Source organism: Melospiza georgiana, chromosome 19 (genome assembly GCF_028018845.1).
Source record: "Melospiza georgiana isolate bMelGeo1 chromosome 19, bMelGeo1.pri, whole genome shotgun sequence".
In the NCBI taxonomy this organism is placed as follows: domain Eukaryota; kingdom Metazoa; phylum Chordata; class Aves; order Passeriformes; family Passerellidae; genus Melospiza; species Melospiza georgiana.
The window spans coordinates 8,495,316-8,520,666 of NC_080448.1; the positions used below are offsets into that span (position 1 = coordinate 8,495,316).

General features: G+C 47.6%; 1 protein-coding gene across 1 annotated transcript in view; it reads left to right on the forward strand.

The window, feature by feature from the left end:
- Window positions 1–18,693, forward strand: part of LRRC75A (leucine rich repeat containing 75A) — a 62,428-nt gene extending 43,735 nt beyond the window's left edge. The window contains exon 4 of the mRNA XM_058037363.1: window positions 15,813–18,693. Coding sequence (XP_057893346.1) covers window positions 15,813–16,389 — 577 coding nt within the window. The 3' untranslated portion in view covers window positions 16,390–18,693. The remainder of the gene's footprint in view (window positions 1–15,812) is intronic.
- Window positions 18,694–25,351: the final 6,658 nt, after the last annotated feature.

Consider the following 25,351-nt stretch of genomic DNA (forward strand, 5'->3'; position numbering starts at 1 on the left):
TGTCAATGCCCCTGCACAAAGCAGGAGAAGAATTTAGGGTGAAGCAGCTCAGTTTAAATGGAATTAAATGGGGTCAATCTGGACCTAAATTTGTGGATTTTTTCACCCTGCTGCTGCTCAGAGAAACCCCCAAATGCTCACACCAGGCTGAGCCAATGTGGCATTTTCTGCTCTTTCTAACCCCATTTTTCATTTCACAGCTCCCAGCCCTCACCTGTGCAAATTCCCCAGTGCTGGCACCTGGGAAGAGGCAGGAGCTGATTCTCTTCTCATTTCTCCTGGCTTTTCCAGGTGGTTTTCCTGAGCTGGGTTTTCCTGGGTTTTCCAGCCTATTCTTTTCTTTGCCACTTATCCTTTCTGCTGGTGACACCTGTGACTCAGCCTGAACTCCTTTCACCCTCTGATGTGAAATCACCTTGAAAACAGCAGGAAAATGAATAATTTGGGACAGATTTTGGGCATGTGGAGGCTCTGTGAGGCTGTGGCAGATTTAACCCCTGGTTACCTGAGGGTTGGATGTTCTCCATGGCATTTGGCATCCAGGAGCAGAGACCTGTTGGAACAGAAGGTGTTTGGATTTAGAGATGAATTCACAGAGGTTGAGCAGCCTTATTCTGATGGCAGGAATGATCTTTTATCATCCCACTCCTGATTCCATCAGGGACACAAAACATTTCTGTCTTGCAGGAATGCAGGGCTTTCATGTTGGCAGTGCCTGCTTGCGTTGCTTTACAAAGGAAAAAATTATTTTAAAAATGAGTTTTGATGGTGGGAGAAGCCCTTTGGAGAACAAAAGGGAATGTTTGTGGTGGAAATCCTCCTCTGCTGTGGCAGCTGGTGGGTGAGTGAGAGGAGTTGGAGCTCCTGCAAACAAAAGGTCCCTTCAGAGCACCCAGCACAAACCCAGGTGGTGGGAGGAGGCTGGAGCAGGGGCTCCTGGCCATTAAAATCCCATTTCTGTATGTGTGTGTGCTGCAGAGAGCAGAGACTGTGGGAGTGGAGCCTCTGGGATGTGTGTGGGTGATCCCTTCTCCCTGTGCCCATGGATGCCATTCCATGCACATTCCAGGGCTGGCCCGGGGAGCTGAGGGGACACAGGATGCTCCAAATGCTCAGAACTCAGTGGTTTGGGCTGGTGGTGAAGTTTTCCACCTTTTGCAGTGGAAAACAGGCGATTCCCAAACCTCTCTGCTCTGTCCAGCATGGCCTGAGGCTCTGGGGATGGAGAAAAGCAAAGTTCTGGTTCCTGGTGGCTTTCCAGGTTGGGATGCTCAGCCCAGACTCAGACACACTCTCTAATAAATGTCTAAATGTGATGGGAAGGCCTGGAGTGGCACAGAAATGAGCTAAGATTTTTGGGAGAGAGAATGGAAAACCTTTGGGAGACACCTTTGGCTTGGTGGAGTTCCCACAGGGCTCAGCCAGTGTCATAAATTGGGAATATTTCCTGTGCTTTGGCAGAAATGTTTGGGAATTTGTGGTGCTGGAGAGCAGCAGGGAGCTGGTCCCAGCAGGGCTGTGGGATTTGGCAGGTGAGGAGCTTTGATGGGGTTCAGGGCACACAAAGAGGAAAAAAGGAACTTTTTGAGGTACCAATGAGGAGTTGGGAATAAAAAGTTGGATGTAATTTTATCCCAGGATTGCCCTTTCCATCACCCCTGTCCTCCTCACCTCTCTCTCCCCTCCATGGCCATGGGGCATTGCCTCCATCTGCCCACTTTGGATTTTTATAGCTACTCAAGATGTGACTTTTCTCTTTCTCTTATGGCTGGGCTGGGAACAAACCCTGATGTGCCCTGTCAGTTCTGTTCCCTCCTCACCCTCTGCTCTGGGCTGCTGCCCTTGAGTTTATTCCCTTTGGCACCTCCCTGCTGCAGGCACAGTCCCACAGTCCCTGCTGTGTCTGTGCTCTCACGGGCTGGGAATGTCCAAGCTGCTCCTTTGCTTTGTGGAAAATCCATTTCCCAAGGTACCTGAACAGGAGCAGCATTTGGGGCTGGTCCTTTGCATTGATATTTGGGATTTTTTGTAGATTTGAGTGGGGTGGGCAGGTTAAACTGGGGTTAAATGTGCCCAAGCTGCTCCTTTGCTTTGTGGAAAATCCATTTCCCAAGATACCTGAACAGGAGCAGCATTTGGGGCTGGTCCTTTGCATTGATATTTTTGATTTTTTGTGGATTTGAGTGGGGTGGGCAGGTTAAACTGGGGTTAAATGTGCCCAAGCTGCTCCTTTGCTTTGTGGAAAATCCATTTCCCAAGATATCTGAACAGGAGCAGCATTTGAGGCTGGTCCTTTGCATTGAGATTTTTGATTTTTTGTAGATTTGAGTGGGGTGGGCAGGTTAAACTGGGGTTAAATGTGTCCAAGCTGCCTCCCAAAGAAAGGGAAAATCCCAACCCTCTGAAACTGGGATGCAGCTCCCTGGAGCTCCTTGTGATGTAGAAATTCCAGTGAATCTTCTCCAAAAATGCTGTTTAATGTGCAAATATCTGCTCTGGCAACCCCAGGGTTTTGTGACCATGGTGAAATGTTTTGTCCTGGTGGGAATTTGGTGTGATGTTGGAGGGGAGAGGAGGAATAAGTCAGCACAGGCTGAGTGGGAAGAAGGAAAGGATTCCATCCAGCTGGAGGTGGATTTCTTGAATGAGAGAGGAATAAAAAGAAAAAAAAGAAAGCTGTGTCATTTTAAAGTTGATAATGTACAGACTAAGAGGCTTTGGTGTTAAATATTTCTCTTTTCAGGCCAGTGGGGTATAAATTCAGGGTGTCCCTGGTTTGTGCTTTATCCCTGGCTTGGGGAGGGGGTGTCAGGCAGGGAGGGATGGACCTGACAGTGCACAGGGATGTCCTGAGCTGCTCCCAGCAGCAAAACAGAGGCTGAAAACCACCCAAGGAATTCCTTTTCCAGCCAGTTCTCCAAGCTGGATGATGCTGAAGGGCCCAAAAGCCCAGAGAATTCAGGACAGGCCATTGAACCCCACTCCAGAGGCTTGGAAGGAAAATGCTGTGATGCTTCTGGTTGAGTTGAAAGAGTCAGAGAGTTTTGGCAGGATGAAAGCAGGGCCAAGCTGTGAACAGATGAAATGCCTGGTGTGGGTGAAAGGTGGAATGCTGCAAATCTGGGGGAGTAAAGATCTGTGAGGGCTGTGGTTGAGAAATAATTCTGCAATGTGTGGCTTGTGGCAATTAAAGGAGCTGCCACCATCATGGCTGGAAAAACCTTCTGAGATCAAGTCCACCACTAAGCCAAGATCACATCTCCACATCTTTTAAATGCCTCCAGGTATCCCTTAAATAATTTTAAAGCATAAAGGGAGTTATTGTTGATGATATTCTGGGAAAATTCTGATTTTCCTGTGCTTGTTGCAGTGGGAGCTGTAGGATCTGCCCCCTGCTTCCAGGAAAAACTGAGCAAACCACACCAAGCAGGTGGTGCTGAAATCACTCCTTGCCACTATTTGGCCACCAGACCAGCAGCTTGGGGTGGAATTGAGTTCTTTTTCCAGCTGAGTTTGGCTGGGGGAGAAATTCTCCCTGCCCATGGAGAGGCTGCAGCTGCTGGCACACCTTGCCCAGCCAGGAGCTGGCATTGACCAAGAGCTGAGCTGTGAATAATTCATGGCCACTGAAATGCCACCCGGGTTGGTGGCACAGGGCTGGCACATCCCAAGGGATTTCAGGTTTCCCACTGGCTCCGTGTGTAAAATGAGCCCTTCCCCTGCCCTCTGTGTGGGCTGCCCCAGAATTGAAAACAATTGACCCAAACTGCAAACCCCATTCCCCCCAGCCTGATGAATACTGACCCTGACAAAAATCTCAAATTGCTTTTGCTGCTCCTGTCAGCCAGAAATGCTGGAAAATAAAGCAGAAACAACCTGAGGCTGGGCTGGGGTGATTTAGAGCAGCAGGACACCCTTCCCCACTGGCTTTTCCCTCACACTTTTGCTGCAGCCTAATAAACTTCAGGTTTTTAAGGCACTAACTCAATTTCAAGCCCCCCTCATCCTCCTCTTTCCCCTCTCCTCCTGCAGCTCAATCAAGGAATAATGATAATTTTCCTCCCCTCCCACCTCCTTGCACTTGGGTTCTTGTGCCTCTTTAGATGTGTTTTTTAGTCCTGTGCTTAATTAGAAAAGGCCTTTGATGGTGCAAAGTGTGGGGTTTTAATTTGGTTTTTTTTGGTAATAATTACTCCTCTGCTTCTGGGCAGAGTGGAAATGAGATTTTCCACGGACACACGGCTGGGATTATTTAAATCCATCCCCACCACTCGGCCCGGTAGAAATTGTTATTAAACGAGGGAATCAGCTGGGAAAATAATTCATCCCCCTGCTTGGAAGTGGTCCAGACACTCTGGGATGATTTGTTTTGTCTCACAACAGCCACTGACTCCTTTTTTTGGGTGGTGAGGGGCGATCTGGGGCCTGGACGCTGCTCCGTGGGGGAAAGGCAGCACTCCCAGCAGCAGAGCCCATTTAATCCCCAGCCAGCCCAGCCTGGCTGTCACCCCGGGCTGCATTTCCCAATTAAAACCATCAAGCTCCGTGATGAAGCTTTGATGGGCGCTTTTTCCATTTATTTGATTTCCCCAGCCCTTCCAGGCGGTGAATGAAGGTGTTTAGTGAGCTCATCCATCACTTGAACTCGGTGAGTTCCCACCTCCCGCTGCTGCTGCTGCTCTTTGAATGGAAATCATTTAAAATCACGCTGCAAAAAGGGGCTGGGGGGGCTGTGTCATCACCAGGGGGTTCTGTCTGTCCCCATGGGTGACACAAACTGGGGTCACCCCCTTCCTTCATCCTCACACTCCCCTTGGCTCCTGAGAGATGGGGAGGAGGGAAAAAACCAAACCCTCTGGAGCAGCTGAAGCACAGAAGGTTCTTTTGCATCTCAAAAGGGAGATTTTGGCACCTCCAGGAAAAAGTCCAAAGCTTCTGGACGCATTCAGGTTTTTGCCAGGCTGTGTTTTGACACATCCCAGCGTCAGAGGAGCCCCAAGGCTGATCCCCTTTGTCCAGCCCAGGGTGCAATATGTTCCTGCAGGTGTTTTCCTCTCTCCTTATCCAGGATTAGCGCCAGCCTGGGGAGCTGGTGGGGTTTTTTTTTTGGGATGAATCCACCGTGGTGTGCTGCAGGTGACTCCTCTGGTGCCCTGGGGAGTGAGGATTATCCCTGGGCAGCTCCTGGCCTGGCACAAATGCCCATCTGGAGCCAGTCCTGTCCTGCATCCCCTCCCTGCTTTCATCAGCTGCTGGCCCCTCCAGTGGGGCTCGTTATCCCAAGGATGATGAGCTGGAGATTTGGGGAAAAAAAAAAAAAGAAAAAAAGGAAAAAAAAGGGAAAAAAAAAAAAAAAAAAAAAAGAAAGCATCTGTTGATGTTGATATAATAATATGGACAAATCACTGGGGAAGATTGGAAGATTTGTTGTTGTGCTGATCTTTGCAGCAGCGTTCCTTAAACGGTGACACGAACCCTCAGCACTGGTGGGTGCAGAGAGCAGAGGAAAAAAAGCAAAATATTTGCATTGTTGGAGCAGGGAAGCCAAACAAGGAGAATCCAGGGAAGGTTTTTTGTGGTTTTCCTGCTTGTCCAGCAGAATTTGCAGTGCCTGGGGATGGGGGAGCTGGGCAGTGTTTGCTGCTCAGAGCACAGGATCACATCCCTGCTCTGTTTGCATCTCTGGGGGCAGCTGGAGGCTGAAATCCCCCTCCAGCAGGGCAATAACCTGCCAGAAGCAATGGAGAGCTGGGGCAGAGGGAGTTTGCTGTGGGCAGCTCAGGCTGCTCTCGTTGTTGCCTGGATTTTTCCCTTTGTTTGGCTTTGCAGGAATGGCTGCAGTCACTTTCTGGGCTCAGGGAAGGGGATTTCAAATGAAACAACTGCACCAAAATCTGTGCCCAGCAGGAACAGCAACCCACAGGGTGCCAGAAACTCAATTCCAACCTCTGCTGCAGTGACAGAGGAGAGGGATGCTACAAAATCCTCTCACTGGAACAGAAGATGAAAAACCACCCCAAAAATCCCTTTTTCTTTAGAAGGCAGCAGCAGTGGGCCAGGTTGTGCCCTGTTATTCCTCACTGGGGGACAGCTGAGGGGACAATGGTGGCTCTGTTCTGCTCACACCCAGTGTTTGGTGTTAATGGGAAGCAGATGCACCCCAGGGTTGGAAATTCCAACCCAGGGCTCCTTATCCTGGGGCTGCCAAATCCCAGGGACCCCATCCCAACCCCTGGGAGGTTGGGAACACAGTTTGCTTGGCCAGCTGAACCCCTGGGTGCTGAAAACCAGGTGAAACAAAGCTTTTTTTGCTTGATAGATGTACAAATTATGATTTTAAAAAGCTTTTTTGGCTCAATAGATGTACAAATTCTGATTGAAACCTGGCCAAACATCAGGTGAGAGGTTCTTGGCTGCCTCACTGTGTCCATCTCCTCCTCCTTTGGCTGCTGCAGCTCCTCCAGCACAAATCCCTGGATGTTCCTCAGGATGTTCTGTGCTCTGGAGGAGCTTCCTGACCCCTTGGATGGGCTTGGAGGCCACCAGCCCCACATGGGACATCACAGACCCATCCCATGTGTCCCTGTTCCCCAAACCACACCAGGAGTTTCCCTCTGCTCCATCCCTGTTTGCCTTCACTTGGGCACCAGAGCTGCTGGGATTTTGGTGGGAAGGGCAGGATTTAGGGTCCTGCCAAGGATTTGGGGGAAGAAAAGGGAGAAACAGGGGGTGATGGCAGCTGCTGGCTGTGGGAACAATCCCTTGCCAAGGAGGGAGGGGACAGCAGCACCCGGGGAGCCAGGCTGGCTGCTCTGGGGCTCTGGCTCCCATCAGAGCAAGAGGGGACCTCAGCCTGCCTAAACTCTTCCAAATGTCATCTGTGCTCCAAGAAAATAAACATTTTAGGGAAAGCCAAGCCCCAGGCACACATTTTGGCAGCTGATCACTCCCTAATTGCAGGAAGAGCAGTTGGGAGAGGGGTTTTGGTTTTGTTGTTGTTTGATTTTTTTTTTGGTTTCTGATGAGAAAACTGGGCTGGAGGATCAGAGTTGAAATTTCTCTCCCCACCCCCAAAAATCCTGGGGTTTTCCCTTTTGTGTGAATGGAATTCAACTTATTTCAAGGAACAGGAAACACAAAGAGCCTCTGCTGAGTGTGAACCTCAAACCCCAGTGAGGGCCTGGATACAGGGAGTTCTCCACACATTTTTTGGTTTTTTTTTTTTGTTGTTGTTTGACAGCACCAGGGGCAGATTTGAGGGCTGGGAGAGGATTTTGGTGAATTGGAGCCGTTGCCTCTCAGTTCTGGCTGTTCCTGGGTGTTTCCCCCATCCCAAAGCTCCTGAGGCTCTGGTTTGGGATGGGGATAATTAACACCAGCCCCCATTTCCATCGACGTGGCAAAACTCAGTTTGTGGTGAGGGGACAGAGCAGGAGCAGCCACGCTCTGCCCTCACTTGTGGGATCACATCCAGCCTCTGATGGGCTCATTCCTTCCAAAAATCAAACAAAGCACCAGCAAAACCAAAGGGAGAGGCTGGAATGATGGATTTTAGGGAAATCTCCATCCTGCTTTTCCAGAAAAATGCAGGAGTCCTGGCCAGCACTGCTGTTCTCCATCACATCCCTCTCCCTTTTCATTTTCCTCCTCTTCTTTCACTTTTTTTACACTGTTGGCAGCCAGTTGGGTGTTTTTATGAGCAAATTATTCGGAATTTCTTTTCCTGTGGCCTCTTCCCTCTGGTTCCTGAGGGCTGCAAATGGATTTAAAGGTCCTTTTCCTAACCAGCCCTGCTTCCTCTCTCCTTAGTGGGGAATTGCTCATGTAAATCCAGCATTATTTGGGTACTTTTGTATCTCTTCAATCATAAAAGTCCCTTTCCAAGAGCCTTTCCAGCCTTTTTTTCCCCTCCTGTGCTAGAATCTGAAGAAAATGCTGTTTGTTTTATGGCAAACTCTCATTTATTGTAACACAAATCCTTATTTTGGGCCAATTCTCTTCCAGGGAGTCATTTCCAGAAGCAACGAGCCCAGGATGTTTTCCTTTGAATTGCTGATTGCTTTTTCTGTGCAAATTGCCTCTCCTGTAAAATCCAGGTTCTATCAGCTGCAGCTCCTTATCCCCCTGGAGTGGAGTTTGCTGGGAAAATTCCAGCAATTTCTGTATAAAATCAGAGATTTGGGAGCAAATTGGATCGTTGGGAAGGTGATATAAATACATTTTATTTTGGGGAGGATGGGATAGGAAAATGGAGCTCTCCAACAGCAGCAGATTTACTTTTATTTTTTTTTCTCCACTAAATTAAATAGAGTTATAATTATAGCAAAGCATTTTGATTGCTCCCAAGTGTTTATTTTTAGCATTTTGTTTAGCAGGAAATAAAAACAAATTGAGAAGGGGGGGAGGAAAGATGGTTCTGAAACAGAGCAAGGAGCTTTCCCTTCCCTCCCCATCCCAACCTGCAAATGAGCTATATGCAAATGAACTGTATTCAAATGAGCTCCATGCAAATGAGCTGCTAATTGTCCCTGCTGGAGATATTGATGGGGGGATAGCAGAAATCCAATTTCTGAGCAGCTCCTGGCTTTTCATGGGGTCCCTTTGCTGAGGGACACTGAGGGACAGGGGACAGGAGAGGGACAGGGGGACAAGGGAGGGACAGGGGGACAGGGGACGGACAGGGGGACAAGGGTGGGTGGCATTTCCATGGGATCATCCTGGGACAGCCCTCCCAGGTCAGGGAGTCCAGCAGGACCCCAGACACTGCTCTTGGGTGACATTGTGAGGTGACACTGCTCTGTGAGGGGACACTGCTCTGTGGGGTGATGGTTTTGGGTGACACGGCTCTGTGTGGTGACACTGCTCTGGTGGGTGACACCTCTCTTGGGTGACACTGCTCTTTTGGGTGGCACTGCTCTGTGAGGTGTCTCTGCTCTGTGGGATGTCACTGATCTGTGGGATGACATTTTTGGGTGACATTACTCTGTGAGGCGACCCTGCTCTGTGGGGTTTCACTGCTCTTGGGTGACATTATGAGGTGACAGTGCTCTGTGAGGTGACACTTCTCTGTGTGGTGACGCTGCTCTGTTGGGTGACACCTCTCTTGGGTGTCCCTGCCCTGTGAGGTGACACTGTGGGGTGTCCCTGCTCTGTGAAGTGTCCCTGCTTTGTGGGGTGTCCCTACTCTATGGGGTGACACTCTGGGGTGTCCCTGTTCTGTGGGGTGTCCCTGCTCTGTGAGGTGACACTGTGAGGTGTCCCTGCCCTGTGAGGTGACACTGTGGGGTGTCCCTGCTCTGTGAAGTGTCCCTGCCCTGTGAGGTGACACTGTGGGGTGTCCCTGTTCTGTGAAGTGTCCCTGCCCTGTGAGGTGACACTGTGGGGTGTCCCCCTGCTCTGTCCCTGCTCTCCAGTGTCCCTTTGTCCCACAGCCCGAGGTGGAGCCTTGTGGCTGTGGGAGTGGCCAGCCCTCACCCAGGACAAAATTCCCTCTCCTTGCTGTTTGTACCTGGGGTTTTAGGTTTAGGGTTTTAGGTTTGGGGTTTTAGGTTTGGGGTTTTAGGTTTGGGGTTTCAGGTTTGGGGTTTTAGGTTTGGGGTTTCAGGTTTGGGGTTTTAGGTTTGTACCTGTGCCTGTCCCCATGGAGGGGCTGGTCTGGGGTCCCTGTGTGTCCCTGTGGGTCCCTTCCAGCCCAAACCATTGCATGGATCAGAGTTGTCAGCCACAGCTCCTGACTCTGATCCTGCTGGCCAGGATTTATGGATGGAGCCCTCCCAGGAGCCCAGAATTCCCTTCTGCCATCCAAACCCCTGGCCTGGAGCTTGGTGTGGAGCCAAGGGAAACAGGGATTTGGGGATTTGGGGATTTGGGAAGCTGTGAGAGCACACAACAGCACAGGAGGTCACTGTGGGGTCCTGCTGCCATAGGAACAATTGTAGCTTTCCCTCCAGGTTTGCTTTTAAGATGCTTCAAAATTCCTGTGCTGAATCCAAGGAGCAACCCAAACTGTTTGGGGATATTTATTTATTTATTTTCCAATATGCTGTTTAGGGTTGTGATTCCCACAGAGCATTCCCAGCAGGCACAATCATTTTATAAACACATTAAAGTTAATTTTGATGTCACATTTCAGGGCCAGGCTGAGCAATCTGCCCTTCCTACCCTCCAAAATCCAGCACTCTGCAGGAGGAGCAGGCTGGAATTTGGATGATGTTGTAACAGGGATTTGGGGAGTTTCTGACATGAAAAGTGCAAACCTTGGCAAAACTGGGAAAGCTCTTGGAACAAGAAGAGAGCACAATAATTAATCCCCACTGGTGCTTTCTTACCAGCAAAGACTTAGGAATTTTTAATGAATTTATTGGTAAGCTCAAAAGGAGCTTTAAAGTTCCATATTTTGAAATTTATGTATTTTAAAAATCCTCTTTACCCTGAGAGTCTCTGAGGAGGGAAGTCTTTCCAAGCTGTGGGGAACAGAGGCTTTAAACTGTGCTGTTTATAAACCTTTTTTATAAACCTTTGTGACCACAGAGCTGGGGCAGCTCAGGAGCAATCCCAGCAGTGCCCACACTGGGTTTGTGTAAAATTCAGTAAAAAAAAAAAAAGAGGATGAACCCAAAGGAGGAATTTCCTGGCTCTAAATTTTGGAGAATTTGGCAACTCCAATTCTGGTCACTCCATTTGGGTGAATTGCAGAATTTTGATTGCTCCTCAATTCCACTCAGTCCACAGCCAATTTTTTATTTCTTTATTTATTTTTAAATCCTACCAGGATTTTGGATGTTCTCAGCCACAGCAGTGCCCTGTCCACTTGGGACCTCCACAAAGTCCTTGGTCTCAGGGATATCCCATGGCTGCAGGTTAATTTGAGCTCCTTTTATCCCCTAAGAATTCAGTCTTTCAGCATCAGGAGGTGTCCTCAGATCCTGCATTAAGAGGGGTGAAAAAAGAGCATTTAATTCTCATTTCTGTTTCATTCATCCTCATTATATTTATATATTTTATAATATATAAATAAAATATAAAATATAAAAATATAAAAATATAAAAATAGAAAATGTTTATAATATATAAATAAAATATAAAATAATATATAATTATAATATAAAATATAAATTAATATAATAAAAATAAATAAATACTATACTATACTATACTATACTATAATATAATATACTATACTATAATATAATGTAATATACTATAATATAATATAATATAATATAATATAATATAATATAATATAATATAATATAATATAATATAATATAATATAATATAATATAATATAATATAATATAATATATATAAATTAATATAATAAATAACAATAAACCAATACAATAATATTATACAAAATAATATATAAGTATAATATGGAATAGTACAGGCTATTCAATATACAATATGTTATTATCAAGTCACATTCCCTCTTTCAGCTAAATAATTATGTAATAATTATTATTCAAGACAAATAAACAATAAAAATGTATTTATTTGTCTTGATTCCTCCTCTGAGGGTGGGGATTCTCAGCCCTTTACTCACAATTCTCACTGATTTTGCAGCATTTGTTTGTATTCCTTCCTTTCCCAATCTCTGCTCCAGTGTTTGCCATCATTTGGAGCAGGGGATTTTGAAAAAAGATTTAATGCTGATCCTTGCTACCACCATTATTTCAGGACAAATCTTTTATCTCAGGATTTTACCTTTCTTTTGTTGTGTTGGATTTTTTTGGGTGACTCATTACACCCACTAATGTTTCACTGACATTTTCAGAAATACTTTTCTCACCAGGTGTCTCTCCAAATTCCTTGCTGGAATTCCTCCCTCTCTGGGGCTGCCTCTTCATTTTCCCTGAGCTGTTCCTTTGCAGGGAATTGGGCTGAACATCCCAATTTTCCTTCAGCACACGACACAAGTCACGATTCGTGCAGTGCTTGAGAGCAGTGCCATGAATTTAAAGCAGGAGGAAACCCCTTTCTTTTCATTCCCTTTGATCTAAACATCAATATTTCTGTTTATGACAACATTTTCTGATCTGATTCCATGGCACAGAGCTTTCAGCTCAGCGTGAGCGTGGATAAATCAGCATCCTGCCAGTGTGGGAGCTTAGGGAAGGGCTCTATTCCCAATCCTGGTGTTATATTGGGCAAAACCCAGCTTGGGGGGGAAGAAAAAAATCAGTGTTTTCCCTATGGAACAGCCTTGTAAAATGTGAGGATGAAACCAAGTGGGTGTAACTGATCCCCCACTAAAGCTCACAGGGATTTGTTTAATGGTTAAGATTTTCCTCCTGGGATTTGGGGCCAATTTTCTGGCAGGGCTGGGAGCTTTTCCAGCTGTTTGTTAACATAAATATCCCTCTTATTTCCATGTTCTGCCTCAGAACTGCTTGGATGCAATCCTGTTTGGGGTTTGTGTGCTTGGCTCCCCAGGGACAGGAGGGCAAAGCCTCCCCCAGGAGCAGCCCAGGCCACTCTGACCTGGGGGTTCAGGGGATCTTTGTGCTCATCTGCAGGGTGAAAAGGCAGCTGGGAAAGGGAATCAGTCCATCTGTTCCACTGGGGATCTGCTAAATCCCTCTCAGGGGGAAAGGATGGAACCCCAGGGAGAAATCCCCTTTTCCTGCCTGGCAGAAATCCCATCCATGCTCTGAGGGAAAGAACAAATGTGCAGCAATACTGAAAGCAGATGAAAAGAGGAAAAAAAAAAAATACAGCTGTCCTGAAGCTGTCCCCATTCCCCCTTTGTTATCTCCTTAACTTTGCTTATTTAAGGCCACACCAGACATCCCACAGGAAAAAATGGATAAAACCAGGATCCAGCCCTGGCTGCCATGCTGATAAATGGTTGTCACTGATTCCCAGGGGTGCTCTGTGCTTTATTTGGGGGTGAGATGCTGCTTTGGTGCTCAAAGGCTGCAAGACAAGAGAGATTTGGGATTTTTTTGCTGGGTAAAACTTGTTACTGAGGCATCACCTTGATCCCACATGGGGCTGCTCCCAAAAATGATGTGGCTGTAGATGTCCAAGAGAAACAGCTGCCAACACCAAATTACAGCTCTGGGTGTGGAGTAGCTCTGGATTTAACTGGTACTCAACTCATGGGCATGGATTTTTGGGGTAAAACTCCCCTTTTTTGCCTAATTTGGAATCTCTGGGCAGTCATCCCTTATGGGCAGCTTGGAAAAAAACTCTCCCAGAGGAGTCAGAGCAGCAGCATCACAGAATTCTCCACAGCATCATTCCTTGGGCAGCTCAGGAGACACCTGAGGCCACCAGGCTGACACAGCAGTCACAGAGCTCCTTCCACCCCCTCAGGCATCCAGGATAATTCATTAAAAACATCCTCAGCACATGGTTTGCCAGCAGGGCTTTGCTGGAGATAAAGTGACCTGTGAAAGTCCAGCCTAGCTCGTGCTCATAAATCTCTGAGATTGTGAGAATTCATGTATTTATCTGAGGGTTAATGTATTTATCTGAGGGTTAATGTATTTATCTGAGGGTTAATGTATTTATCTGAGGGTTTCTTGTAGACCTCTAGAAAGGAGAGAACAGTTCTCACACACTGGCAATGAAGTCAAACCACCCTGGAGGTGTCTAAGTTTGGGGTCTCAGTTTCCCACCTGTGCAGCTGAGAGGACAAAAATCTTGTCCTCCTGCTCAAGGAGCTTCCTAGGGGGAAATGTCCCACTGCAATTCCTGCCTGTCTAACCAAGGGCTTCCTCACCCTTTTAAAAGCAGCAGGAAAGGCTCTGAAAAGCCAGGATAGCCTCTTTATGCCAGGGGTGGTAAAAATGAACTTTGCACTCCTGGAGGATGGGGTTGGGATGTGGGTTCCTCATGAAACAGCCCTGGAATGTCCCAGTGACCCCCAGCAGCACGGACACCCTGCAGAAGAGCTGCTGGAAAAGGGACAATGCCCTTTTCTGCCCCACAGATGGGGCAGCTGAGAGGTGTTTTAAAAACTTTTTATTCCATTTTCAGTCTCATGAGAAGGGTGAGGCAATGCAGGTGTTAAAATTCATGCCATCACAATCACAGGCAAACTATTTTAAAATTACAATGCATTATAAGTTTCTTGGTCTATCAGCTTCTTGCTGTGCCATGCCTTAAAGGCAATAATCTAAAACAACCCCTCGTGGATGCCACTACAGTGCCTCTTTCATAGTTCTGTTTCTCCAAAGTATCCAGTCTGATTTGCAAGGCCATCTCCTGAAACTTTTTTGTAGCTCCATTTCTCTCTCAGCAATGTCTGTCCTATTCCATGGCATTTCTAAGCCAGCATTTCTTATCTCAAGGTTTGCACACTGTGTGGGCCTTGTGTCAGCCCTGAGAACTCCCCACAGACCCATTTCCCACAGTCCTCCATCCATCCCAGCTGAAATCCTCCAGGAAACCTCTCCGTAACTCCTTGTTGGACAACAGCCTTTCCCTGCCCCAGAGATGGGGCAACTGAGAGGTGTTTGGAAATCTTTTATTCTGTTTTTAGTTTCATGAGAAGGGTGAGACAATATAGGTGTTATAATTCATGCTATCACAATTAGAAGCTGACTATTTCCTAATTATAATGTAATTATAAATTATAATACATTACGTAATTATCTAAAAATCAATTTCCCACAACTCCTGTCCTTGCCTGTGGGTTTTCTGTATTTATTTTCTAACTCTGTTGAGGTCAGGATGGAAGGCACTAGAGGGGTAGTTCATGTTTGGACTCAGGTGTTTATTATTTCTTATCAGTGAAACAGCTTCACAGCCATGAGTTCTTTCATGAGCAAGGCACAAAATGGCAAACTATCTCTTGTTATGAGGTCTTCTAAGACTAAACCATCCAATTAAGAAATGACACCTGGATTATTTTCCCTTTTAACCCAATAACTGATCCCTCAAAGCCCGAAGTGTGGATTTTCTGCCCAATTACAAAACACCACCCAAACCCATGAAGAAGAAGGAAGAAGAAGGTAAAGAAGAACAACTTGTCTCTGCTGTAAAACTTCCATCTTGCTTCATATTTATTTCTAAATTCTAAAACCCCAAACTCTAAGTTTTCCACCCTGTGATGTTACACGGTGGAAATCTGGAATAACCAACTCCACACCTGTGATCCCAGTGCTGTTAGTCAGTTTTGGAAGTCTTCTCCACACCTGAGGTCAAATGCAGTGTTCCCTTGTGGTTCTCCTGACATTTCCTTGTGGGTCTGTGCCTTTCAGCACACAAAGTTCCAAATTCTCACACCCAGGCTCCCACACTTCCCTCTCATCAGTGCTGCCTCCAAGCAGAGCCAACCCCATCCTCACTTGTCTCTGCTCTAAAACTTCTATCTTGCTTCATATTTATTTATATTGTAAAACTCCAAACTCTTAAGTTTTCCTCCCTGTGGTCTTACAGGGTGGAAATAACCAACTCTACACCTGCAATCCCAGTGCTGTCAATCAATTCCCAAACTCTTCAGTTCTCCACCCTGTGATCTTACAGGGTGGAAATCTGGAAAAACCAACTCCACACCTGTGATCCCAGTGCTGTCAATCAATTCCCAAACTCTTAGTTCTCTAAGTTCTCCACCCTGTAACATCACAGGAATTACCAGCCAAAATCTGGAATAACCAACTCCACACCTGCAATCCCAGTGCTGTCAGTCAATTTTGGAAGCCTTCTCCACACCTGAGGTGAGGTGCAGTGTTCTCTGGTGGGTCTGTGCCTTTCAGAAAGTTCCAAACTCTCACACCCAGGCTCCCACACTTCCCTCTCAGCAGCGCCGTCCCCAAACAGATCCACCCCTCATTAACCCCTTCCTCGCCTCCCCCCCACAGCTTGAAGGCCGTGCTGATGGGGAAGCCCCAGGACAACACCGTGGACTTGTCGGGGATCCCGCTGACCCTGAAGGACCTGGAGAGGGTCACGTCGTACCTGGAGCACAGCTCGGAGCACATCGACACGGTGGAGCTGTGCTTCACCGAGCTGACGGACGAGATGCTGCTGCAGCTGCTGCCCGCCCTCTGCGGGCTGCCCCGCCTCACCACGCTGGCGCTCAACGGCAACCGCCTGACCAAGGCCATCCTCAGGGACCTCACCGAGACCCTCAAGGACCCCAAGAAGTTCCCCAGCGTCACCTGGATCGATCTGGGCAATAATGTGGATATTTTCTCGCTGCCCCAACCCTTCCTGGTGAGCCTGAAGAGGCGTTGCCCCAAGCAGGGGAATTTGCCGACCATCCTGGAGTTTGGGGAGGGTCAGGTCAGTGATTTGGAGGGGCTGGGGGACAGCCAGGAGGAGCTGAGGGCTGGGCCAGGCCAGGCTGGCAGCACGGACTGGGTGCAGATGGACAGAACAGCCCAGGCTGGGGAGCTGCCTGGCCCAGAGCAAGGGGCAGCCACAGCACAGACATGATGTTCAGCCCCTGGGTGGGCACCTTGAGCAAGGATGACTTCAAACCTCAGAGCTGGGGGAGTTCTGTTCCCACTCCTGGGTGCTCCAGGAGTCCCAGTGCTGCCTTCCCCCCGTGCCACCAACGTCAGTGATTTCCTTCTGGAAGAACACATCAAAGTGATCACGTGGAGTGTTTGTATTTCCCAACAGCTGGCCAGGTGTGCTGAAGCATTAGTGGTGTGCTGTGCTTTTGGCTCTCTCAGAAATGCATCTCCAAGGGGCTGCAGAACCTCAGAAGGGCAAGAGAGGGGAGCAGGGAGGTGCCCAGGCTGGGCAGGGAAAGGCTCCCTTCCCTCAGTGCTGCATCTCAGCTGCTCCCCACGTGGGATGGACAGACAGCAGCCACCCCAAAGGGACCTGCCTGGGATAAACCTTCAATCCTTCCCACTCCTGACTTCAGGAATCACTGGTGAGAGGCCTGGCTCCTGAGACACAACAAAAACCTGCTCACACACAAACCAGAGCTCAAAAATCTGCTCAGACACAAAGCAGGGCTCAAAACCTGCTCACACACCAACCTGGGGTGTTCCTCTCAGTATTGTGAGCCCAGCCCAGAGGGAGAGCTCTGTTTTCCTGGGGCAAGGTTAAATCCCAGCCTGCAGCGTGCCTGGACACCACCCTCACCTCCAGCCTTACCAACACCAGGCTGGCACCTGTGCCTGCCCAGGATTTATCCAGTAAAACCCAGTTTCCCACCAGCTCTAAAAATTCCTGAGCTTTTAATGGGAGGGACACACAAATCCTGGAGTCAGGGCTCGGGAGCATCACTGACAAAAAGAGACCACGGCACTGAAGGGTTAAAAAAGGTAAAACAAGCCTGGGGTTCATCCCCTGTCACTGCCACACAGCCAGCTGGGATTTAGAGCCCCAGAAAGCCTTGGGGTCCCTTGGCCATGGCTGTTGCCCCCTGGACCAGAAGTGCTTTGTTCCCAGTTTTTTCCAAGCCAGGGCTTTGGTTTTATTTTGTGGGAAATGGATCAGCCCAGAGCAGCAGGGCTGGAATGGGCACTTTGGCTTTTTGGAACCAGAATTTCACTGGATCCCAAAGCTGGGGCAGGGCAGGAAAGTGGGGAAGATTCCTCTCTGTGTTCCAGGAGCAGAGCTGACTCCCTTTGCCCCAAGCCCTTCCCTGAGCAGCTCCCAGCAGAGATTCCAGCTTGGCTGTTTTGGGTGCAAACAGATTTTTGGCTCTGTCCATTTTTCCAGAGGGGATTCAGGCTGCCAGTGGTTGTTTGTCCTCCATTTGCAAGAAGGTAACTTAGGAAAAACTCTGCAACTTTTAATACATTTGGCAACAGTCAGTATGATTTGCATGTATCCAAGCCTTTTTTCCTTATTGTTTTTTTTTTAAATTCTAACTCTTTCCAACAGGCATGAAAAAAAAAAACAAAAAACCAAACTTTCCAGTGAATATGGAATATTTCTGTTTGAAATAAAGGAGCTATCCATAAACAAAATAAATGATAATGTTTAGTTAAGGCCCAGTGTTGAATTTTCCCTCTGTCCAGGTTGAATGCCCAGGAGAAAGCCAAGGACAAGCAGTGCTGAGAGCTGCTGCTCTGGCTTCTTCAGGGGGCTGAGAAATAAAGAGCTCAGTTTATGGGCTGGATTTATCAGGGTGGGCATAAGCTGGACACAGAAGCATCATAAAAGAATCTTTTAAATTTTAATTGCCAAAATAAAATAATGTGGGAGAAAGGAAGGCTTGAGAGTGTGGTGGTGCTCCAGAGGGTGTTGATCTCCTGAAGGCAGAAATGCTTTTATTGCAGCAGGGGCTCTGTCCCAGCAACAAACCATGGGGGCCAAGGAGCTGGGGGAACATAGGGGGGTTTAATCAAGAATAAGATTTCTCTTTGCAGAAAAAAAGAAAAAGAAACTGCAGCAATTTCTTCTTTCTACCCAGGTACCTCAGTACTGGGCTCTGCTCCTCATGCACAGCTCAAGCCCCTCTGCCTGTTTAAATGATTTAAATCACAAGCTCCTTGCTGCAAGGTTTTTATTCCCTGCTGTTTGCACAGGACCCAGGCCCTGAGGAGCTGCCTGGACCCCCCCAGTTCACAAATTCCCAAACCAGAGGCACTTTGCATTTAGAGTGAGCTCTGCATCCTTTATTCCTGCCTTGCTCCATTCCCTCACAGACAAAAAACACCCAGGAGCTGCTCCTGCCTCATCTCCAGCTCAGCCTCCACCTGCTGGGAAACACATCAGCCACGGGGAAATAATTCCAGTATCTCCAAAGGGAGATCCCCCAGCCTCCACCTGCTGGGAAACACATCAGCCATGGGGAAATAATTCCAGCATCTCCAAAGGGAGATCCCCCAGCCTCCACCTGCTGGGAAACACATCAGCCACGGGGAAATAATTCCAGCATCTCCAAAGGGAGATCCCCCAGCCTCTGCCCTGTGCAGGTGTTGCAGTGCCTGAGCACCTCTGTTCCACTGGCACTGACAACATCCCCGTGCCCAGGGAGGATTGAGCCCTCCTGAGACACAGAAAGAGCTGGAAAGGGATTTTTGTCAATAGATCCGTGCATGCTGGAGGATGCACCAAATTACTGCCATGGAAAAAGGGGGAAAAAAGCAGAGCTGTTGTGGAGAGTTGGTTCTAAAAGCTTTGGGCTCATCAGTGCCTCCCTCACGGTGTGGATTAGCTCAATTATCCACTTAGTGCTCTTCAGGATAATGATGATCCTGTGGGCTCAGCACTGAGTGGGTTTGGTTCGGTTTTTTTTTAAAGAAAGCAGAGTGAGAAGCTTCCCTTCCCAGCTCATCAACATCAAAACAAGCTCAGGGCTCACTCCACATATAATCAATGTTCCCTGGGCTGCTCTGGGCTGCTGCTTTGGGTCAGAAGCTTTTAGCTGGCCCTACATGAAGGATTCAAGGATTCAAGGACTGAAAATGGCTGCTGTTAGAATATTAAAACACAATGAGGTCATTTCTTGTCCAGGAGAGGAGGAAAGGGCCACCATAAAATAAATAAAGCATAAAAAGCCTCAGCCTGCCTTGGTTGGTTCTCTCCCCACAGCACCACAGCTCTGCCTGGGCATCAAACAAACCAGTCTGGGGAGATTTATGGGCTCAGCAACAAAAATGCAATTGGAAATCATTCTGTGCAGATTGAGGAGCCCACAGACAGTGAGGGGAATGGGAACAGCAGGCAGGGAATGAGAGAGGGGTGGGAGAGCCATGGAAGGGCTGGTTCCAGAGAGTTCTTGCCAGCTGGGGGACCTGGGAAGGGTTTGCACCAAGGCTGGCTGTGTTCTGAAGGTGGTTACTCATTTAAATTGAGGCTTCCTTTGCCTGAGGATGGTTGGGAGCAGCAAAGAGGGCTGGGAAAGGTCACCCCTGAGCAGGGAGTGTGTGGGAGAGCAGAGGGAGACACAGAAATGCTGCTGGGGATGTCCAGAAACACAAAATAACTTAGGCCAAAAGCACTGCTGCTGCTCAGGGGCAGAAGGCAGCAAATGTCAACCCCAAACTGCCCGAACACCAGCCTTTGCCAGAGGAAGAGCCAAAAAGTGACCTAAAGGATCAAGGGGACACCAGGGGAGGCAGCAGTGCCCCTGGCAGTGCCACCACTCTGGGTTATCCCACTAAAACTGCCTCTGGAGAGGGGCAGAACCCCTCCAGGGCTCCCCTGTGCTCCATCCCCCTGTCACAGCAGCAGCAGCAGCTCTGTGAGCTCACTTAGCACTCAGGGCATGGAAACACAAAGGCTCCCCAGCTCCATCAGCTGGGATCTGCCATTGCCAAGGAAACAAACTGACCTCATTAGCAGAATTCACATCTCAAGGCTCAGGGAAAAGGGGTAAAAACAACTGACCCAACCTCTGAGGAAATGTTCCTTGGTGAGCAACAGATGGAATCTCCTCCCAACCTCTCTGGTGCAGGGATGTCAGCCTTGATCCCACTTTTCCTGCACTCCAAGGGCAGTGGAGTTTTTCTGTGCCTGGGGATGATTTCCAGCAGCAGCTGTAAGAGCAGAGCAGCTTTCCAGCTCTATGAGATGTCTTCAGCAGGAAATTCTGAAGGACAGAGCCACCCCTCCCAGGGCTCTGACTGCCTCCAGCCAGGCTCCAGCCTCACTTCTAGGGAGGGCCAAGCTCCAGGCATATTAACACTAATATTAATTAATTATCATGAATAAATGAAGGAATATCCCCAGGCTGGACAGGCCTTGGAACAAGCTGGATTAGTGGGAGGTGTCCCTGCCCACAGCAGAATGTTGGAGTGGACTGGGCTTTAATTCCCCTCCAACCATTCTGGGACCTGTTTGTATAAAATGTTAGCACGAGGTTTGTTCTCAGGGAGGAGCAGCAGAGCTTTGCTCACTGCAGGAACCCCGAATCCCCAGGAAAGGTGTTCAGGAATAAAGTGTCATTTCTGTGCCAGCCTCACCAGCCCATGCTCAGTTACCCCTGAAGGATGGGGAACTGGAGATGCTTTGTTTGCAGCCTCTTCTGGCAGTTCTGGCCATGCATTTTTTATCCCACTTTTTTTATCCCCCTATTTTTTATCTGTAAATACACAGAGACACAGCTGGTTGTACCTTCAGCTCAGCTGATTGTTTTACATAAAACTGAAGAGCTGATTTAATAGAGTCAGAAAAGATGCAACCTGTTCACACAGCCTTTAATTATGTGTGCAGTTTGCTGAGTTTTCTTGGCTCCTAACAGCTTATTGATCCTGTGGCTTCTGGGCCATCCTTTTTCTTTGCTTTTTATTAACTCAGTCTGAGGAGAAAATAAACCTGTGGGCTGGTTTGCATCCAGCAGGTTGGGGTGAGCAATCCCAGCCTGCAGTGAGTGCACGTGGCAGCTCTCAGGGAGCTGTAATTGGAAGGACAAATAGACTGGAGGTTTACAAAAGAGGAGAGAAATATTAATATTTAATTCACTGCAGGTTTGGTCTGGGCATTTATCACTGGATTTTCGAGGTGTGTGATGTAAAATCACTTCATTCCTGGCTCTCCCTGCCAGCTCTGTCCTTCTCCAAGGAAAAGCAGGGTTCCTCTGGTGTGATGTAAAATCACTTCATTCCTGGCTCTCCCTGCCAGCTCTGTCCTTCTCCAAGGAAAAGCAGGGTTCCTCTGGTGTGATGTAAAATCATTTCATTCCTGGCTCTCCCTGCCAGCTCTGTCCTTCTCCAGGGAAAAGCAGGGCTCCTCTGGCTCTGGGAAAGGGGTTGGGGAGGTGCTTTGTGATCAGCATTTTGCAAGCAGCACTCACAGCCATCCTAAACTCAATCTACATAAATAAAACCTCAAAGCATCTTCCTAAAGGCCCAAATTTATGGAACAGCCATGCAGAGTCAGGGATGGATGGAAAACTGTGGGATATTGGGCTGCAACAGATGTGGAAACCCAGCAATGAGCTTCCCTTGGGCAGCTGCTCCTTGCCTGGTCACTCACTCAGGGGAGAGCTGCAGTTCCAGCTCTTCTAGGAATGGAAACCAAGCACTAAAGAATCAATGCCACTCTGGGAGCTGCTGCCCCAGGGCTCTGACCCTGATCCCACTGCTGGCAGCTCTGCATGCAGAGAAACAGCAGAAAATCCCAGAGGTGGAAAAGCCTCAAACACACAGAACAAAAGGCTCTGCTTGGGGCTGTGTGCATTTCCACACCACTTCCCAAGAGCACAACTTCACCATTCCTTTTCTGTTGTTGTTTCATCCTCACTGCACCCACCTGCTTGTTAAATGATCAATTCCAAGGCTCAGCATTTTGCCCAAGCTCTGCTTTCCTGCAGGCTCAGAGCTCCCCTCCACCACAGGTGCAGAAACAGCAGAGCTGGGGGCTGAAATGCAAATATTGTCCTTTTTTCTGTGCCAGCCCCCAAAATGGGCTGAACTTCAGGGCAGGGGCAGCCACCAGCCCAGAGCTGTCCCCTCACCCTGGTGTCACACCCACTCTTCAAACCATTTTGGTGCTGGTGATTTTTCAGCCCTGTTCTCCTCCCTGAAACCCTTCTTTTGTCTCAGCTCCAGCCTCTGACCTGTTGCCAGGTGACACCACGTTGTTGCTGTCATCTCCACAGACCTTTCTGAAGCATAAAAGCAGCACCTTTGAAATCCCTGCCCTTGATGCAGCTCCTGTTTTGCATTTCCAAACAGCCTGGCCCTGACACTGAAGCTTTATTTCACCTCCTGCAAGCACAGAGCATCTTCCCCCAAAGCCCAGCAGCAAACAGGCTGCTGGGGAGGTGCTGGAATGATTCAATAAATTAAATTCAAAGTGCAGCTACCTTGGTGCAGGGGCTGCCCATCACTGTGCATTTCAAAGCTCCCACCTCTGAAACAATTCCCATCATCTTCCCAGCAGGAATCCCCTGGATTTCACTCAGCACAAAGAGTTTATTATTTACTGCCATGGATGGAAGGAATGAAATACCTGATTTGACACAGCTCAGGAAAATTGCTTCATCCAATGAGTGACCAAAGCCTCTGCCTACTCCCAGCAGGGCTCCAGCCCCAGCTCCTTATCTGTGCTGAGGTGATGTGGAGCACTGCAGGCTGCTGCAGGATTGTCAGATGGAGGCACAGATGTGAAACATTTCTGTTGGATATTTCAGCTGCTGCTGCATTAAACAGCTCACAGATCACCTCAGCCTAGCACTGCACTTGCTGTCTGATAAGGGCTGATAACCAAATTATCATTGGTGCCACTATTACCTTGACTCAGGTGTTTATTAATGAAGTTTCAGCTATCCAGGAAAATTTATTATTTTTTATTATGGCTGATAACCTCAGGCTTAGCTGGGAGTTTGTCTTTAATGTGCTGTTAAACCTCAAGCCTATTCCACTGCTCAGTGGTAACAGCACTCAACAAACCTTTAGGTGCAGTTTGCAAGTGCACAAAATACACAAAAAACCAAGAAAATCAAACCTAGAGTGACTATCTGACAGGATCTGGGAAAGCACGAGCAAGAAAGCAATCAGAACATCTGGGAAATAAATCAAAATGATAAAGAAAACCAAGGAGAGCCCAGCAGAAAGCCACAGGCAACTTCAGAAACATCAATCATTATTTGTTTAGAGTTTGTGCTGCAGCTGGGCTGTGCAATGATTTCACCACAAACCATTACAAATAAAAAAATTGTTATGGAAAAAAAATCCAGGTATTGACTTGCAAAAATGAACAGGAGTCTAACAAACAAAAATCTCAATTATTGGAGATTAAACTTTTAACATCTCTATTTGATTAAAACAGCAGGGATTTGAAATCAGCCTGCACTGAGTGCTTTCCTCACTTGCATTTTGCTCAGGTTTCAGTTGCACACAGGTGCTGGGCTGGGGGTGTTTATTGACTCAAAATCCACCTGGAGCAGGCACAGCCTGGCAGCTCCTGAGCTGCACGGCAGGGGAGGGTGATGAAGGGCAAATCTTGCTTTATTTTTATCAAATAAAAATAAGTTTTAACTCCTCTGGCTCCTCCTCACACTTTGGAGTGGAACCATGAACTGCAAGTTTGCACAGCATCAAACCTCATCAAATGAGGCTTTGCTGGTCCAACACTGAGACACATTAATTAACAGCTAATTAAAGAGTGACATTATCACTGTGTGTGGGATTCTCTACACAGTAATGAAAGTTGCAAATCTTATTACAAACAGGGAAGGAAGCAGCAGAAAAACCAAGTTTCCCCAAAGAATCTTCAAGGCTGCAAAAATGTTTTTTATTTCAAATGCTCTGAGCTTGGTCACTGCCCCACCTTGTGGGCTGGAGTAAAGCAGGACAGATGTGACTGAATTAGAGCACAGGAGCAGAAAATGCTCCAAGTTCTTTAAATAAGCTCTCCTTGCACACCCTGAATCAAACCCCACCTGTCCAGCCCTCCCCATGTTCAGCAGGTTTGGGATCAGCTCATAACAGCTGGGCTGAAACTGATGTCAAGTGTAAAATTAAGGCACTAAATGACATGAGGTGACAAAGAAGGGGATGTTTGTCCTGGCAGAGCATTAAATGATGCATTAACCTTGTCCTTCCTCACAGGAACACAGAAATGTGCTCCAGCTCTGGCAGCACAAGGTCAGGGGGTGCCAGGAACACCCTGAGCCAGCCCAAAGTCCCCCTGGTTGTTTTGAGTTTCTGCTCTGAGCAGCTCAGGAGTTGCTGCCTGTGATGTCTCAGAAATTGTAACAAAGCTTTTGACATCCTTTAGCTGGGAGAAAACAAACCTGGGACACTTTTCTTGCAGGACACCAACAGCAGCTCCTTTGTGCCTCACTTCTGAGATGAAGGAGAGTTGGAAAATTAACAGCTCCTCCTGCTCTGAGGGGAAAAGAAGTGAAATATCAATATTTAGGATTTCTTGCACTCTGAAAAGCTCAGACACACAGGATATCCCTTCCTCCCTTCTGATTAAGGAGCTGCAGCTCAAACTGCCTCAGCTGGATCAGCAGCCAAGAGAGAGCTGCTCTTTACATTGCATTAATAGCTGGCAAGTATTAATTACAGTAATTTATGGCTTTGCATCAGTGATGATTCTCATGCTGCTGCAGACAGGATTGCTTTACAATACTAATCAAGAAATGAGGATGATAACCAGCATTTATGTGAAATGTGAAGCTTGTGATTTACAAGCTGTGGATCCTCTCCTCCTCCTCCTCAATTCCAGCCCCTCAGCCCAGATTTTGGGGATAATCTCCATGTTTTCTCTCAAACACTGATTTGAGACATGGCATTGCCATCTCTCTTATTGCTAAAAGCTGGCACTCAGCCATTCTTTGCCTTGTTGCATATTTTTTCTTTCTGCTTTAATCTTTTCATCTATTTTAGATTTATCCAGGGTTGTTGGCTGCTGTTGAGTGCCAAAGGGATTCCTGCCAACTGTTCTTTTGAAACCTTTAGAAAATCCAAAATAATTGTGTTCTAAAACCAGATTTTTGTCTGCTGTTTATTCCCCAACACTAAGTTTTAAGTGC